This window comes from Haliotis asinina, chromosome 12 (genome assembly GCF_037392515.1).
Source record: "Haliotis asinina isolate JCU_RB_2024 chromosome 12, JCU_Hal_asi_v2, whole genome shotgun sequence".
Lineage (NCBI taxonomy): Eukaryota > Metazoa > Mollusca > Gastropoda > Lepetellida > Haliotidae > Haliotis > Haliotis asinina.
Window position 1 is genome coordinate 8,696,521 of NC_090291.1, and position 18,071 is coordinate 8,714,591.

The 18,071-nt window shown below is 37.8% G+C and overlaps 2 protein-coding genes across 6 annotated transcripts in view; one reads left to right on the plus strand and one right to left on the minus strand.

The window, feature by feature from the left end:
- Window positions 1-672, minus strand: part of LOC137258396 (uncharacterized protein F13E9.13, mitochondrial-like) — a 22,131-nt gene extending 21,459 nt beyond the window's left edge. Inside the window, exon 1 of the mRNA XM_067796065.1 lies at window positions 585-672. Coding sequence (XP_067652166.1) covers window positions 585-672 — 88 coding nt within the window. The remainder of the gene's footprint in view (window positions 1-584) is intronic.
- On the plus strand, window positions 51-14,399 carry LOC137258395 (G1/S-specific cyclin-E-like). Of its 5 annotated transcripts, XM_067796060.1 has the most exons (9): window positions 1,362-1,409; window positions 1,805-1,846; window positions 1,999-2,086; window positions 2,208-2,261; window positions 10,646-10,957; window positions 11,399-11,788; window positions 11,949-12,060; window positions 12,185-12,342; window positions 12,680-14,399. In XM_067796060.1, exons 2-9 carry the CDS (start codon window positions 1,833-1,835, stop codon window positions 12,821-12,823), a joined length of 1,272 nt encoding a protein of 423 aa, XP_067652161.1. In that variant the 5' UTR covers window positions 1,362-1,409; window positions 1,805-1,832; the 3' UTR covers window positions 12,824-14,399. The 5 variants fall into 5 exon arrangements, with proteins under 5 accessions (XP_067652163.1, XP_067652164.1, XP_067652162.1 ...); XM_067796062.1 differs by lacking the exons at window positions 1,362-1,409; window positions 2,208-2,261 and adding an exon at window positions 51-168; XM_067796063.1 differs by lacking the exons at window positions 1,362-1,409; window positions 2,208-2,261 and adding an exon at window positions 1,124-1,226.
- Window positions 14,400-18,071: the final 3,672 nt, after the last annotated feature.

Below are 18,071 nucleotides of genomic sequence, written 5' to 3' on the forward strand. Positions count from 1 at the left end.
CTGAGCCAATCATATGTACCTAAAGTGGAAAATCCGCCAAATAGTTTGACAGACCGCATGTGGACAGCTTGGCATTGAGGTGCATAAACTGCATTCCATGCATTTACTTCTATTTGAAATTGTGCTTACTTTGTTTTAATTGGACTTATACCTGTACATTCTTGCCAGGTAAGAATTATGTTTCAGATGCTTCAAAACGACTTACATGGGTTTATTTTCCAGCGGTATTATTTGCAATACATAATAACATCATGTGGCTTGTAAACACTCCTTCTTTGTTATTTTACAAACATGTGGGTCTATTTCACAAAATCTAATGTCTCCTTCAAAACGAACGGTAAAAATAGTTCTTGTTCGCTCCAACACCATTCACAAAGTGATATCTGAGACTGGAATGTATTGATCACTGCCCGACCTATGACAATCCTAGTTATGTACAAGAACCGGCTTGTCATTATGGCTAGCATATATCTGGTCGACAGTGCATGTATGGGATTAAACGGGCACCTGCTCATGTTCTGGTGATGTGTGCAACAAAGTGCATTTATTTCGTCATGCATAAAGATATTATGATATTAAAGCACCTGGCAAAGGCTTTAGATGAATCATGCCAATAATAGCAGTAGATTTCTGCTTGAAAACACCGACAAATTTTTCCATGCAAGTCGCCATTTTCTCAAACATGTGACGTTGTCAGGGAGGTGGCGTCCCCATCAACCAATCAAGATACCCAAATAGTCACGCATGCGTACTTGTGCGGAAGCACATTCTATGAGATGACATTACCGTGTTTATGTCTAAATTTTCCTCTGAAAGTCATGATTTTGAATACCGCTTACACGTGTCACTTATTGCATTAGATTTCTGGGATTACAAGCTACAAAATGATATGCGTAAAGCTGCATTTAATTCGTTTTCAAAGAACTTGTGTAACTTTTTTTCTAGGCGAGTCGATTTGTTTACAACTTTCTGTGGCCATGTGGTGAATGAATGAAACCCATGTAAGCTTGAGTTTCGAGTGTTATTTTGTCTTTCTAAGACACAGGAAGTTAACTAAACGTATGTCTAAGGTTTTGTATCTCATGAACTTTATCATTTTAACTTCGTAAACTTATGAATCTTGTTTTTCGCGCCGTTGTCTCTCGGAAGTTCCTTTTTCTCGTCGGAGGGTGGAAAAGTTATCATCGAATTTCTTTCTACTAACTCTACGAATGTCCGATTTTTTGGTCAGTATCTCCTATAGTCTGATGTCAAAACTAATCAGGCCAATATTCTGAACATATTTAATGAAATTTTTGTTTGTGTGGGAAATATGCATGCGCAATGTCCCTGCGTGGTAACATGGGTTTGCGCGGGACGTGACACCTCAGTCAATGCAAGCTGGCAAGGGAGCCAGACGTGTGCTTGAGGTAGCTCTCAGTTTGTAGCTCTAGTGTAATTAGCAAGGGTGATTGGTCACTCAGCTGAGACAATATCAATCAGGATAACGTCTATCTATATTGTCAAAATTATCCTCCTGTGGGGTTAATTTACTGAGCGTGGCCGTACGTATTTTGAGATGTCGAAATAGGGCACGGAGTTCATTTCTTTCGGAGAGTAAAGAGCCCGCCTTCTCATCATTTGACACGATCTACTGGAAAGTTATATAACAATTTAGTGCGATATTTGCGTGCAGTCGAATTTACCAGAATTATCATAATGTGTGAACGCAAAAAATGGATTCGTTGGAGTTTATAGAAATTGACAACCCGGATCTCGTAATCAAGTGATCGGAGAATACACTTCATATTTTCTGTCATTTCAGATAACATCTGATATCTGAAGCTTAGAAGATGTCTAGAAAAAGGTAAGAATTATTTTTGTTCAAGTTTAGTATTTCTTCCTTCGGATATTGACGGGAAGACCTTATGATCGTGACGTAGGGCTAGTGGGATGCGAGTTGTCCTCCACGGTCGCATAACGAAGCAGAAGTCAACTTCATGTGTCTTTCATTTGCAGTGCAAGACTCCAAAATCGACCAAAAACACAGGATAACGAAAGTGTAGTGACAAAACCCAACATCTGTAGGAAAAGGAAAGCTATGGAGGTATGTTTATAACATTTTATGATTTACTGCAAACTCCTCTTCTCCCCTCTTTGTTTGAGGTGACCCAGTTTGCGCTAAGTTTTAGACCCTTTAGAACCCCCATTTTTAACTTGTGTTGCAGGACGATGATAGGGATATAGCTGTGAACAAACGGAGACAACAGTTTAGGATTCAGGTGAGTTGCATGTTGTGAAATTAGTCTGAAATGTGAACCGATCGAGGGGCAGAAGTGACAGGTTCGCGCCATATCCTCCCAAATAGACCCCCGCGCAAAATTTCGCGGGTATATTTTTCGTAAGGACCTTTCAAGAGTGAAACTTCTATATGTTGTAGATTACATGCACATTTGTCTTTTGTCTCATGCTTTCATTTTGTGCAACGAGCCTTCTATTTTTTCTGAATATTTTTTCCCTTGTTCATTCATTAGAAAACTTGTCGTCCATCTTTGTTACTCATGATTATTCATGAGTCCTTGGTTGACACACCGTTATCCAATCAGATCTTCATCCCGCGAAATAGGCATGCATGTCAGTGTCAAGTATAAACAACGAAATGCACATTCTGTTTACAGTGTATATAGTGTAAATGGCAAAAAATACTTCCCCAAAGAGTGTGTATGGATTATAAATGAACCTGATATAAGGCGCGAAATGTCATCGCGTACCATTGGCTCTCGGTTTCAACAGCTGTTCAACGATCATGTCCTATTCACGGATATCTCACACACTTGTTAATATTGCAGATTTATTGTTCAAAGAAATGAACAAAGTGAGTAAATGAAAACAGTCAGATACTGTTGTGTATGTTTGGAAATTCTAATCTTTTTCAGTTGTATGTTTTTTAATGTACAGTTATGTAAATTCTTTCTAGATTTGTTTATGTTTATAAAACTGGTTGAATTACAAAAAAAAAATCACAATATCTCCGTCAGTGTCAAACATAAATCCTTTCGAGAATAATTATCTTATTATTTATAGACCTGTTTATTTTGGGTTTGCTTTTTTTCTCACAAATAATTTCACTGAGTCCTCAAAACAATATGTGTGATCTGCAAACTAGGTTACTAAGTCGAGTATGATCAGCTATTGAGATCAAATACAAATATCTGGTATCAGTTATATTTTTATTTCATGTATTTTTCTCATCAGCTCAGTTGGAAACATTGTAATAATGCACTACCATTCATGTATCTCATTGGCATACCATCTGATTCTACCAATTACACTTTCCCAGGGATTTACCTGAGTCCTGTATTTCAGGATCCCTGAGACTCATCCTCTTAATTATCAGCGGTTGTGGTCAACAAAATGGGGATCCCAGACACTTAAATGTTATTATTAATACTAGGTTATAATAGTGTTGCTATTCAGATACTGTTACTGTACTGTGTATCACGATCATCAAAGTAATTAAACTGCTAATGATACCATGACTGAGCTAGAGCTACTGATATTCGTGACATAATTGTTACTTGATCAACATTTAAAAGAAAAAATATTTAGACTTTTTCTGCTTCTCTGTGGACACACTAATCTATTTCGTTGTGTCTGTTGTCAATTCTTATGCATATAGGACGCAGGAATTTGCGTCCTGTCAATCCCTGCTTTCATTTGATAATTTAAGAACAAAATACTTTTGGATATTCAGTCAAAATTAGTACCTTCATATCTGCAAATGTTTTTTTGTTATTTATATGAAAAATATCTGACTGCAAATTATCAAATTAAGATTTACACAGCCATTTTGCTAACTGTTTGATGTTGTGTTTTGCTGAATTGACTATTTACGGTCCATTGATTCAGCTTTGTTATCACTGCCACAGCTGAGGGGATGGGGGTAGGGCATTCCTCTACATCTGCCTGACCCCCCAGCTGTATGCAAATGAAGCATTACCTGGCCCTACTCAGCTCAACGGTACAGCCTCACTGTATTATAATCTTTTCACTGAAAATTAGATGGCGCGTGCCTCTGCTGTCTGCACATACTGGGGGAATTTGATCTTTCTTTTATTTGGTTTGATCCTTTATCATAAAGCTGTGAACTCTGGTAGGAAAAACTTTGGTCAAGGAACAGGTGTTGTCATTTCCATATAACCATAGCATTGTGAACCTCCCCACTTGTAAGCCTTTGAGGTAGCCGGCACACGCTTCGGTATTGTTCTCTGTAGGATAGTTAACTGGTTATTGGGCACATTTCTGTACAATCATCTGCTCATCAGAATGTGATGTAGAGGTAAAGGTTGTTTCCCCCCTCAGCCAGGTGCAGGGGGCAGGAGGGGACGTACTGGGGCTAATCATCATTTCTGTTTAACACCTGGAACATTGATTTTTTTTTTTTTTCAGTGGGTTGTCAGCAGTGGAAGTTTAGTACTGCTTGATGAATAATTAAGTTAGAATTCCTTTTAAATTCAAGTGTCAACTTGAAATGGGATTGGGTTATTTACAGTTTCTGAAAGAGTTAATTATTAATAAGATTCCCACAAACTAGATATGTCTTAGTTCAAGGTTACTGATGAGCCATAATGATGTAACAGGAGTAGCTACTGCTGCAACAAGCCATTTCCTTTTATTGTTGTTTCTTGTTTAAAACATGCTGTAAGGTATTTAATGTCGTGTTTCTTATTTTCTTCTAATAAAAAGACAGGTTGAAAGTCTTAAGTTTCTTAGCTTTAAGACAGCTTTGTGTCTATATTGCCCGTGAATGGTTGATGTTATATGTTTGTAGTGTGTGGGTCTCTAACCCAGTGTCAGTAGGTCAGTGATATAACACCAGGTCATGTCCACTACACCCTGATTGACTCCTGAATTTCTTGACCATTACACTGACCAATCACTGACCACTGCCAGGGGTGACGTAATTTTGTTATCCTACCTCAAGTAATGAGAGCTGGCATTTATTTCTCTTTATTCCCTGTTGTTAATTACAGGTTGTTGGTTGTGGATATCAGATGTCAGTGTTGTCTATTTCATTGGTAATGTGTCTCATCAGTCTGACTGTGACAGTGATTGAAGTTGGGTGGAGATAGATGATGCTTTTAGTTTGGGATGTGTCAATTTCAGTCTGGTTCTAACAATTGTCCATAGGGCAAATGTGGGTTCTTTTCTCCATCAGTGGGAGAAACTGTTGGGGGTAGATGACATTTTGGTGTACATGTTTTGGGTGCAAGATTAAATTTCAGTGTTTTGTTGCTTTGTAAAAGAAGCCATGTCAAACAAATCTGACTTCACACACATTTGCAAGTTTCTGGTTATCAACTTTATGGTCTTTTTTCAAGAATTGCAACTTATTCAAAACAGTTTGATGTTATGAATAAATCTGATACTATGACAGTATGCAGTTATGTCCCTTATTATATGAATATTGTTTCCTATTGACTGGAACCAGTGATTTAATAAGGAATAATTGGTAAAACAAGTTTTGTTTATTTATTTTATTGTATTTGTTTTGTTTATTTCTGTAGATTTATATTAATCAGTTATGAATTTATGAAAGTAAGATGCTGTTTGAGTAATTAGTTGCAAGCTCATCCAGCTAAACCAACCTGCTTCTGTAACACAAATAATGGCTGCAGCTCTGTCTTGTGACACTGATTCATTCAAGACCTATCTCAACACAGTGACACTTCATGTACTGCTATCTATAATTTCCTAGCTGAGGTCAATTAACTGTACTCTTAATGAGAAGGATTATCTTCCCTGTCACAGAGCAGGGCTTGTTGTTGTTGGCTAATAAGAACTAAAGGATTATGACACTACAGCTTATGGTTGAGACATGGGTGAATGGGTGGAGTCTCTGCAGGAGGTCTTGGGAATGAGGAAGGGGGGTCCCTGACTCCAGTTGGGGGTAATCAAACAGGAAGGGTAGAGTGTCGGCTCCAGCTGGGTTCAGCATGGTGACAGTTAGCGCCTTGGACCAAACTTGTCACTCTTTAATGAAGTTTGATTTTGTTGTTGGAGGTTAAATCCTGACTGTTCTTTATTGTGGCAGTACATATTTCATGAATGGAATCTATACCTTTTCTTGAAAAAAAATTATTGTGTTTCAGAATGATCATGACAATGAGGTATTAATTATCAAGTTTATTTATTCTTTTGGTTCTTTTAAGTATGTGAAATATATGCTTCTGTCTTGATTTTAGTTTGTTTGCACTTCTTGACTAACCTCATGAAGAAACAAATGGTTCTGTTGTTTTGAAGCACTGTTCTTTTTTTATCAGTTCCTTATATTCAATTTATTTGCACCACTCCGACACCTTACATGCATTAATCTGTTCCCCTTTTTCTTTTGAAAATAAATTCACTGTTTTGTGATGAAATGCTATATGGCCAAAGCCAAATAAAACATTTCTTGTTTCCCTAATCCTTTAAGTTGTAGCAGTTCTGATACAAGGTTGGCCATGTGGTCTTTTTGTATTGCTGGTGTTTGTGGCCTCTGGTCACTCGAGGTCATCTGGTATACAATGCTCCATGTAACTTGTAATTCTGTTTGTAGTAGAACGGGTCAGGTTCAGTTGTTTATTAGCCCCAGGTCATACAGAAGAAAATGAGAAATAAATGCTGAGTCATCATACCATCACGTTTCTTGGTCAAGGTTATTGATGTGTTTGAAATCCTGAAGCATCCTTACTTCTCTGTTGTGACTATTCAGTGGATGAACCCTTTAATATTACTCTTTCCATCATTACACTTGACATTAGTGTTAAATCATTTAGACTATACTGAATTATGGTCCAAGACTAAAGCCTGTTTTTCTTGCAGGATGTTTACACCTTTCATCTGCTCTTTCAGATATAGGTTAGCTTGGCTTTATGTCCTAAAGTCTATCCATGTGTCCAAAACAAAACCATCTGGGTCATTTTGAAAATTTTATTTTCAAAGGAACTTCTGTAGTTTGTTCTGCCTGATTGCTTTGTTGATACCAGTGTTTCCCTTGCAATGGTACAAAAGTTTTAAGATTTAATTTTAATTTTACTCAGAAGGAAGACTTCCTTTGTACACATGATACTTTCCTTAATACAGAAACAAAATACGCCTTCCCTTTGTCTTATGATATCCTGATTCATCATTCACTGTTTAGCCAGATATTCGCACGGAATGTACCATATAACAGTATGAAGTTATGGCTAACAGTACTTTATCTTGTAAATTACACTAGAATTCCTTTGAAGTCAGGTCAACGAAGCATGACAATCAGCCTGTCCCACCTGTCCAGTAGCTGACCAATCTGTCCGACCCCGCTGTCCACTCTACTTCCCCTCCTTACCTACTTGATGTACATCCACATTATCAATAAAGCCCTCCTCCCCAGTGTACAGACGGCCCACATCTACTTGGCCCTGTAGACAATGTTAGGTAACAATGATTGCACAGCCTTTGATCTTCCAAGGGATATATCTGTTTTATTGCTGGCGTCGTTGTCTGGGAGGAGCAGGATATAGGTGTAATCCTCTATCAGACAGCTGTTGCTTCGGGGAAGTCGACTTTTTGTTTGTCATTTTGCTTGTTTTGTTTGTCCTTATTTTTGTCTTGAAAAATAGGCTAAAGTTAGATCTAATTTACATGTTATTAACAGTGATCAGTCACTAGTCTTTAGCTTGAGTAAAATTGCCTGTCGATTCAGTTGTGCTAATAAAGTGTATGCCTTAAAAATGACCTTAATTTTATTATGTTAGTTCCACAAACTTAGGCAAAAACAAGTTATTTTTTTGTCTTGGTCTTCCCGAGAACTAAAACAGTGTTTACCCTAGACAATTGAAATTTATGAGTCATCATGACTCCCTGGTGTCACGAGAGGAAGTCATGGACATGTTTTTCGGAGTCAACTTCACTTTGGAAGTTTCATCAAGACATCAACTGTGATTGTTTAATAATATTTTTGAAAAAACAAGGTAAAGCAAGTCAGATATTCCATCAGCACTGAGCACTTAATTGGCTAAAAATGTATTTTTAAGCAACAGCTAATTACAAGTTTGCATTATCTGAACTTAAAACCCAGAAGCTTTGTGTCAACAATGACTCAAGCTTATAAATTCACCGTGTATTTGAGATAACTTGTACATCAAATGCATAGGTTTTTTGCGTCAGGGCAAACATTGCCAAAATATTTCTTTGAAATCTTGAGTTTATAATTAACTTGTATTCATTTAAGGCTATATAATATTAACCAAAAAGAAAGAAGCTTGACTTGACTTTCTTTTGTGACACCCCTATGAAGTCCTGTTATAAATTCACTAGTGTTATATTTGTTGTAACTGTGAGATGATAGTGTTACCTGTCATCACTCCGTTCTGGAACACAGGTGATGATCTATGCCACAGTTCCCAACTCTGTCATATTGATCTATTTCAATGAAGTTGTGATAAGCAAAGTGTTGAAATGTATTATGCCCCAAATTGTTTTTAATGATTTTCCCCAAACATGTCGTGCCACCATGAAGAGCTGGTCACACTTGTGTTATTACACAACAGAGTCAAGCACCCCAGCTGATGAGCCAGTACCCTCCCCCACTTTCCCCCACACCCCCAACAGAAAGTGTACAGTTATTCCTACTACACCTCATCCCATTGTGATCAGCTTATCCCCTCACTAGATAAACAAAGCCCCTCTGTCCATCCCACATGCCCATTTCTGTACCTCAAACTCCGCCCCTTGTTCACTATTACCAATTTTCTTCTTCCAATTTCCTCATGTTTGTATCCTATTGGTTCATGTTACATCATCTTTGACCACTTCCCAAGCCCCACCCCCACAAGCACCTGCATCACCACTGGTCAGTAGAGTGTGACCCTTGGTCAGTGAAGCGTGACTGATCCAATCCCTAGCCTTGTCAGCAGGTGGCCAGCAGGGCTGCAGCAGGAGACTGGAGTACTGCAGGGCTGTCCTCTCCCCCATTAATTGTTATTAGTGTCAGGGCATTCTTTGAGCCTGTGGTCTGGAGGGGTATAAAGAGGTTGGGGCCTGCTCAGTGGTCAGTTGTGACTGAGCTTCAGTTGTGAGAGGTAGTCTCTCATGTTCTAGACCTTGCAGTGGATTACAAATACCTTGAAGGATCATGGTTTACTACACAGCCACATCCTGCCCTTGTGCAGACATTCCAGATGAGGTTTGTGTTTGATTTCATTTCACATGTGGTTGATAGGTGTGCTGACCCACACTTGCTTTTCATTAAACAGATATAGGAGTTAGTCGTTGGTTCTCTTGTTCTTGTGTCAAGACTTAATGGTTGAAGTAGTTTGTTTCTCATTAAGACAAATCTGTTTCCTCATCATGCTACAGAATATACGCCCAGTTCTTTCACATTACTAATCAGGGGTCCTTTTGAGTTGAATTATTAATGCCAAGGTGCACTAGCCAAGCACTAATCATTTTGAAAGGATGAACTTTGCTTAACTTTTATTGAGTAGAATTTATCACCATTGTCTCTCGCAAAACTGATCAACACCACTGAAAACTTGTATGAACCATGAGGTCACATTCTTTGGTACAGCTTGCATGAACTCAGCAGAGGCCATGTCTTCAGCAATGTTATTTAAAGGACAGCAACATCCTGAGATGTTCTGTTGATGCAGTAGGGTGGAGATATAGTTAGTCATCAATGGGGCACAGTACCCACATTCTATCTGAACCTGCATTTCCCACGACTGGGAACATTCTTGTCATGCATGGCTGGAGAGTGGGAACAGATATCACCTAGTTCATTTGTAACTGAGATGGCTTTTTTGCTCTACTGAAGCATTGAATAATGAAAATATTCTCTTGAAATGTTCACGTTTCTGTACTGAGCTTGACTGTATATTTTTTTTTATGATCCAACCTAAGTTATAACCATGACATTGTTTTTTGGGGTAGAGCATGAATCTGAATTGAATGTTTAATTGCCACACTTTGATGAATCCATGGATTGTTACTTATTCATGGTGGATTCTCAAAATATTTCAGTTACTTGCATGTTTAGTAATTTTAACATCCAGCCAAACCTATCAACTCATGAAACCAGTGGCAAGGGGTAGTTGCTTTCAGAGTTTATAGTTAGTCTCTCTTAATGTTTAATGTTATAAGTTGTTTTGGGGTCCTATCATCTTTGAATGTCATTTTCAAAGTTGGGATGTATAGTATAGAACATGTTTGACAATAGTACTAGAAACTGTATTGAAATGTTGCACTCATGTAGAAAAGAAGGTGTTATCCGCAAAATTTATTCAATATTTTGAACTCTTGTTCTGAGATACCACCCATGAACCACGAGCAGCCATTGTTCTTGTCCACCACCTGGTCATAGAGGCAAGCTGGTCAGCCAGCAGCAGGTGGGTGTCTCAGGACAGCCAGCCAGCCTGCCCAGTCGTAGGGAGGCCGCCCTCAAGCTATAGCCGCTGACCAAGGGACTGACCATATGGTGCACAGGTCAAATTGTGATAAATTACTAGACCTGCTAAACATTCCCTGTCATCTGTTCCTAAGCAATATATTTGCATGCTACAGATATTCCACACTAGAAATGTTTGACTGGCTTGTGGAAGTTTATCAGCATTATGATTCAAAATTTGTTTCTTTCCTGTTTTAGAATCAGTGGATTCCCATCTCAGAGGATTCATCGGTGACATCATGCACCATCATCCCCAGCACAACCATCACACCCGAACCGGAAATCACACCGGCAAAATTTATCGGAACTCAATTCAGGTTCCAGAACTATTTTACACCAGTGTCTTCACGATCATCTCCACTCCCTAAGTTCACATGGGCAGATTCAAAGGAGGTGTGGCAGTTAATGCTAAAGAAGGAGGTTCTGTATGTCAGGGATCAGAACATGTTTGACAGACACCCAGCTCTACAGCCCAGAATGAGGGCCATCCTCCTTGACTGGCTTGTTGAGGTAAGCTTTGTCTCTCACCTTCACGCAGGTGGCAATTTTCCACCCTGATACCACAAATTTCCACCGGCTGCATTTCAAGTTTATCAAATCAAACCTATTGTTTTCATCTGAAAATGTTTACTCCTGTTGGCATCTCTGTATTTGTACTATCTGTTAAATTGGGTTTCTTTGAGCAACATTCATATGCAAGGTAAATAAACCTTCAAAACCTTTCACTAGTTTCAGCTACTTTCTAGGTATTATTATTCACTGTTTTTGGCACTGCTTTATGACTAGGTGCAAGCTTTGGACCTGTCAGGGTGTGTTATGATTAACAAACACTTCTGAGATACCTATTGTTTAAAAGGTTATTTACTCCACAAGGAATGTTGGCCTTGATGGAACTGACACTTAACTTCTCACGATATTTTCAGGTTTAAAAACTGCTGTTGCATATTTCAGGTATGTGAGGTATACAGGCTTCATCGTGAGACATTCTACCTCGCCATTGACTTCATCGACCGCTACCTCTCCCAGAAGCGTAACGTCATGAAACACAACCTTCAGTTATTGGGAATCACAGCTCTTTTCATTGCTGCCAAACTGGAGGAAATCTACCCACCCAAACTGACTGAGTTCGCATATGTTACGGATGGTGCTTGTACAGAGGAGGAAATCCTGGACCAGGAGCTGGTCATGCTCAAGGCTCTGAACTGGGACCTCTCCCCTATGACCTGCAACGCATGGTTGTCTGTGTACCTTCAGGTTGCGAACATGGAACAGATTGTCAAGGCTGAGGATGGCTTTGTCTTCCCACAATTCTCTGGCCACGCTTTTGTACAGATTGCAAGGGTAGGTGCTCACGCTAATGATTCAAAGCTGTCTTCATCCCATCCTTGAAAATATATGTGAAGTATAGAAATACTTTTGTTCAGGTCAGATAATTACTTCTCTCTGCTTTATCCTGATTTTTTATGAGATTTATATCTAATGATTGTCCTGTTTATTTCAGCTGTTGGACGTGTGCATGCTGGACCTGGGATGTTTACAGTTCACATACAGCGTTCTTGCTGCATCAGCGCTCTATCACATGACCTCACAAGATGTCGCTCTTGCCGTTTCAGGTATGTACCAGTGACAATATACATACAAAATAGTTTCAACTCTGATTGAATTTTATTTACTCCTGAAATTGGATACTTCACATGAATCTGCTTGTTCCTGACAGTTGATACATTTGTGTTCCAGGTTTGAGCTGGCAAGATATTTTACCATGTGTGCAGTGGATGTCTCCATTCGCTGTCACAGTCAGGGAGGACGGCCCTGTTGAAATCAAGTTCTTTCCTACTGTACCATCTGAAGACTGTCATAATATCCAGATTCACAACATAGATCTCACATTACTGGTTAGTATTGTGTTTACAAGAAATTGATTACTTTTTAAATAACTATACAGAAGAGCAGTAGAAACAAATTTTCAGAATCTCATAAAAGTAACCGTTCATGATTATGCCTGTTATTTGAAAAAAACAAAACAAAATAGACAAAAGCAGTTACATGTCTTTCGCTGATAGCATATGAATCCAGAATCCATCAAGAATGCATTGTCAGCATTTCTACTTCTATCTTTCTCTGCTGTGATATTGCTGGAATGTTGCTAAAAGCGGTGTAAAACTCATTTTAATGTCCTTATTTTTATACCTGTTTTTAACTTTGAACTAAGTATTAACTTAAATATTCCAGGAAAAAGCTCAAAGTCGACAGGAAGACGTCATGAACGCAGCCCGTAGATCACCTGACATAACATCTCAAGTCATCACATTACTGACACCACCAAACAGTGATGAGAAGCCTTTACCTGTCCACAAACAGGGGGACGTAGCATGAAATCAACACCATCTACAATGTGCATAAACTGATGCTGTTTCCCTAACAGAGCATAAACTAATGCTGTTTCCCTAACAGCTAATGTGAACCACAACTAACAAAAGGTGTTAGTCCGAACTCACAGCTCCACCGACATTGCCTCCTTGCATGTCGGTCATCGTGGCAAACCGGTGTGATTGACTGCCACTGTTTCTTCCGTGATGATAGCGCCAGATTCTGTGAACGCCCCGAGATGGGACAGTCCTAAATTATGGGGCACATGCAATTAAGGGTTCTCTGCATCCTACAGAGAATGCTGTTCAAGACATAGACTTCATTGAGCAGAGGATATGATGTGAACGAGTGTCAAATGTGAATGAACAATGTTCAGTGTGCAAATGAACACAATGAACCTTCACCTAGTCTCTGCCAGTAAAAACTGGTTCTGCCTGACTTCAGGCATTGTGTGTTCAAATGTACGCAATTAACGGCTTGAACTAGTCACAAGCATGGGCAGTTTGAATACTTGACATTTCCAATGTGTTCATAAATTTGACCAAAAATATAATTTTCCATTTTGACTTGCAAAATGCAATAGTGCTCAATATTTTTCTACTTTGATGTTATTTTTGTGTCAACGAAAAAAAATCATTCATCACCATTCAAACCACTGCCAAGCAGCATAGACTCTGCAATATGTTTTCTTCATGTGTGATTCTATACATAAAACACCAAATAGAGGGATTAACTTAAAAACAAAGTTATTTATATTTTTTTTTCCTTCACCTATTTAACTGCTAGATAGCGACTGTATACTATCATGTGGTAAAGTATTTAAGATGGATATTATTATACCTGAATTAACTTAATTTCATGAATAGTTCATGATGAATTATTCCCTGTACATAATAGTACTGATACTATTGTATAGTAATGTGAAAAGGGTGAAAAAAAATATAAAAGTTTTTATTGTTTTTTCCAAAAACATTAGCTATGATAGCACAGAAAGGAGTACCCTTCTGTGAAAGTATTACAGATAAATGATCTCAACCATAGTAAGATGTGTTAAAAAAATTCTGAAATCTTGGATCTCAAATTTCTTTACTACACGGTATTCATAGCAAAATGAAATTATTTTGCAAATGCATGCAAACTCTCCTTAATTGAGTAGTATTCCTTTTGCATAATTGTTACAACCATGAGATACAACATCCATTGTCACAAACATTGTCACCATTCTGTTGATCAAAATAAGAAATCACTTTCTTTTATTCATGAAAAAACAGAGTATTTTGTTGATGGTCAACCTATGTGAACATTTTACATAACAGCATATTTGGGGTTGTCCAGTTTTATGTGTAAGCTTACCAAAGCATAAAGGCGAGTATTTCCTTCGTGTTACAAACATTTGTGTTGTACATACTAGTTCCTTGTTATTTTAGTTGCAGCCAAATGTGTTGTCTTTATGATAAGTCATAAATGCATTTCTAGAATGAATTTATATGTTACTTATTTTAAATGACTTATTTTAAAGATTTCAACTGAGGATGTAAGCTATGTAAATTTATCAAATGAAATAAAAGTGAATAATTTATAATTTGAGTGTTTGTGTTGCATTCCCCATGTCCTGAAGCCATGTCTGCTGCAACCTCATGCTATGGATGAAAGATTCTACATTTTTTGTTAAGTGAATCAGTATGTGCAGCACTTTTTAAAACAGAACCCACTTCCAGTTAAATTGAGCCAGTCCTTGTTTTGTTGTCTATCTGTAATAGAGCATATCGTCATTGCTATTGTTGCTCATCCACAAGTCTGTGACAAGTGGAAAGTTGTCAAGACCAGCACTCTTAGAATGTTTCTGAAAGACCCTCGTGACTATCAGAATAAATTCTGTAACATCAAAAGCCAATGCATATGCTTCAATGCCTGTCAAAGTGCAAACATTTTTTTTAAACTGTTCTTATCATGACCCCTGAACTCAACCTTGAATATTTTTGTAAAGACATTTTTGTACAGGGTACTGTCATCATGGAGAGAAATGACTGTATAAGCCAGGTTCAGTTTTCTTTGTGACAGTCTCAACTTCCTTTGCAAGCTCTGAACTCATAAATCTCTCCATCATGGCTGCTATTTCCTTACATGCCATGGCTATACCTCTCCCAGCCTGGTCAGCCATCACTTGTCTGTGGACAAAGAGTCTTGGTCGTGCCCTCCTGGTAGGGGGGTAGTTGCCAAGGTGATCTGACCACCTCAATCTCCATGTCCTCCCTCCATCTTGTTACACCATCATCCCAGCAGGACTTCACATTAAGGCAAGAGAAAAATGCTTAGAAATTTAATCTGAAACATCCAGATGAGTCTTGAGGGAATTAGTATCTCCACAAAACCATTTATCTGTACAAACATTGTAATACCCTGGATAGAATTTCATTGTGTAACATGTTTTAATGACAGGCAGGTTTTGTTACATAAATAATTTTGTTCTTGAGGTCATCTTAATACAATTATTGTATTTACTCTACCTGGTGATAAAAGTGCCGTAATTAAGTACAAGATTGGGCTGGCTCAAGTTGTCAGTGAAAAAATCAGTATTGGTGAGAATGGAGACCATGAAATATCGATTGGAAATTTGCTTTCCAAGGTTGTTTCTTTCCTGCTACATCTTCTAGTAATACATGACGTGTAAATACACTAGCATGACTTTCACTATAGACTACATGCTCATTTCATGACACCATTTTACTCAAACCATGACCACAATTTTAGCAACAACAATGAAGTACGGAAATCATCTAAGCGTGTTTTAATGTCGCAGTATTAAATATTTGTATAACTTCATGTGTGTATTCATGTTTTGTCCATTTGTCAGATACCCTTTTGCATGGCATGGTAACTCTAAACATTATTTCAGAAACAACCATGCAATATGGTGATTGATGTGCTATACAGAAATCATCGAAGCTTGCAGTATTGCTATAGCAAAGTTAAATAGATAGAGTAATTAAGTGTATTGTTTATGTTTCTTACAAGGTCTCTAGTTTCAAGTCTTGGTAATGATACTGAGGAAATATTCAGAGAAGATTGATTCAGACAATTCCACATCAACATCAAGGCAGACTAGTCAGTACATGTGTCAGACTTACTGACACAGACCTGTGGTGTTCCTGTAGTCAAGATGGTGCTGATGAGGTGGGATAGTGGTTAAAGTGTTTGCTTGTCATGCCAAAGACCTGGTTTGATTCCAGACATGGGCACAATGTGTGAATCCCTTTTTGATGTCCCCGCCATAATATTTCTGGAATATTGCTAAAAGTGGCGGAGAAACCGACTAACTCGCTCCTGTTAGGAAGACAAATTATGATAGGCTCATATCAATCCTCAGTATTTACATCATTTCATATGGAAGAAAACCTTCACAAACGGTGATAAAAATTTAAATTATTTCAAAACTTATAAACAAGGTTTTTCGCTAGTCTAACACAAATGAATTCAAAATATATTTTGGGTAAATACAAAAAGAATCCTAAAGACTTCCAAAACTGACAGTCGGGATTCGCCCACTTTGAAGGTTGTGTTGGGCTGTTTTGAATATATTTGTTTCAAGGTATCTGGGACATGCTAGTTATTGACTCATTGCAACATAAATGTCAAAAACGAATATTTAGAGTTTTGGGAATGATAGTCTGTTTGAACACGAGCAAGCCCTTGACCTAACCTGATCTTCTTTGGAAAACATAACCTGTTCAAAAACTACTTTAGTGATAACAGTTTAGACTTGAAGTTAAAAGGACTGAACATGATCCAGACTTCCTCATATTTGTGTACACAATTAAATCACCAGGCTAAACAAGTGCTTGATAGACAACCACTAATAGAGAGTCTGGTTTTACTTAAAACATGATGATACTTATCATTTACAGTAGACCAAAAAGGCCTTCATACACCCCGTCCTTTCACAAATTTGTTTGACATAACTTATAAGTAATAAATAATAATAAATAATAATAAATGCTTCTATTCAATTTATTATTTTTGTAAATTAGAACACATTATAAGCTAGTTGTGTTAAATCCTCATTTGCTACAACTGTTGTAATTATGTGAATATGCGTCTGTGGTTCTGGAGATACAGTTTATTTCTTCTAAATGTTTCAGTTGCAGAATGATGATAATTCTATGGATACAACTTCTTCAGTTTGAGAAGGAAATAGACTCTAATGTCGTTGTCAAGTTAGTGGTGTTGAAAAGCATCATGCATGGCTGACCAGTGATTCAAGAAAACATTGAATTAACAAAACCAGTTTATTATTCACCAACACTTTCATCAATGTGTATTTTCACAGCTCATTGTGACATGAATTATACAGTGGTTTTCACAACCAGCACCTGAATCTTCCACTGAGTACAATGGAGAATCCATACATGGCTGTCCAGTGCATCAGACAAACGAGGTACAAGCACGGCTGCAATAGGAAAGAAAGGGTTCTCAGACAATGACTTCTGACATGCTGGTCAGAGATGGCTGAACACAGCTCTTGAGATCATGAGAAAAAGTGCCAGCCAAGCATTTTTTGGTCAACTTTTTATCACCTTGATCACGGATCAACTTGTTTAAAATACGAAGTGGAAATAAATCATGTGACAATTATTTGTTTGAAGTTGACGTCCATGTACTGCAACATCAGGTTCAAGTCCCCAGTGTACTGGTTTGGCCTGTACAAATATCAATGGCGTAGTGTAGGTGAGATGGAAAATTGTAGCTGCCATATATTATTATTATCATATGGGATATTTATATAGCACACATATCCACACACCTTGTACATGCTAAAGGTGCTGTTACTTATTTTTTGTATTTTTTTATAGAACAAACAACGTTGTAAATATACAGGTGACTATTAATGCCAGTTATAATAACATATAGTTGAGAGTCTAAAGACACTGTAGCAAGTCTGTATGTTGCAGGTGCTTGAATAGACTAACATCTGAAATGAACATATTTTACCGAAAAACATTTGTTTAATCTTAAAAAGATTCATAAATTGTGATAAGAAGCAGTCAAGAGACATTCCTCGTTGAACTTCTTTAATCCAGACTTGCATGGGCTTTGTTGATATAATTGTTTCAAGTTCATGAGATCCACTGACTGATAACCTGTCGATCTAGTCAAAGTCCAACTTAAAATTTCCACCTGTTAAGAGAGTACAAAGAAAAAAGTAACCAGTAGTTCATGTATTTCCTGAAAGGCAGTGTCAGTTAACACATTTTGG

Coding starts and splice junctions, on each gene's coding strand:
- LOC137258395 (XM_067796060.1), top strand. Junction 11,789..11,948: donor CTTTTGTACAGATTGCAAGG/GTAGGTGCTCAC, acceptor TGTTTATTTCAG/CTGTTGGACGTGTGCATGCT. Junction 12,343..12,679: donor ACATAGATCTCACATTACTG/GTTAGTATTGTG, acceptor TAAATATTCCAG/GAAAAAGCTCAAAGTCGACA.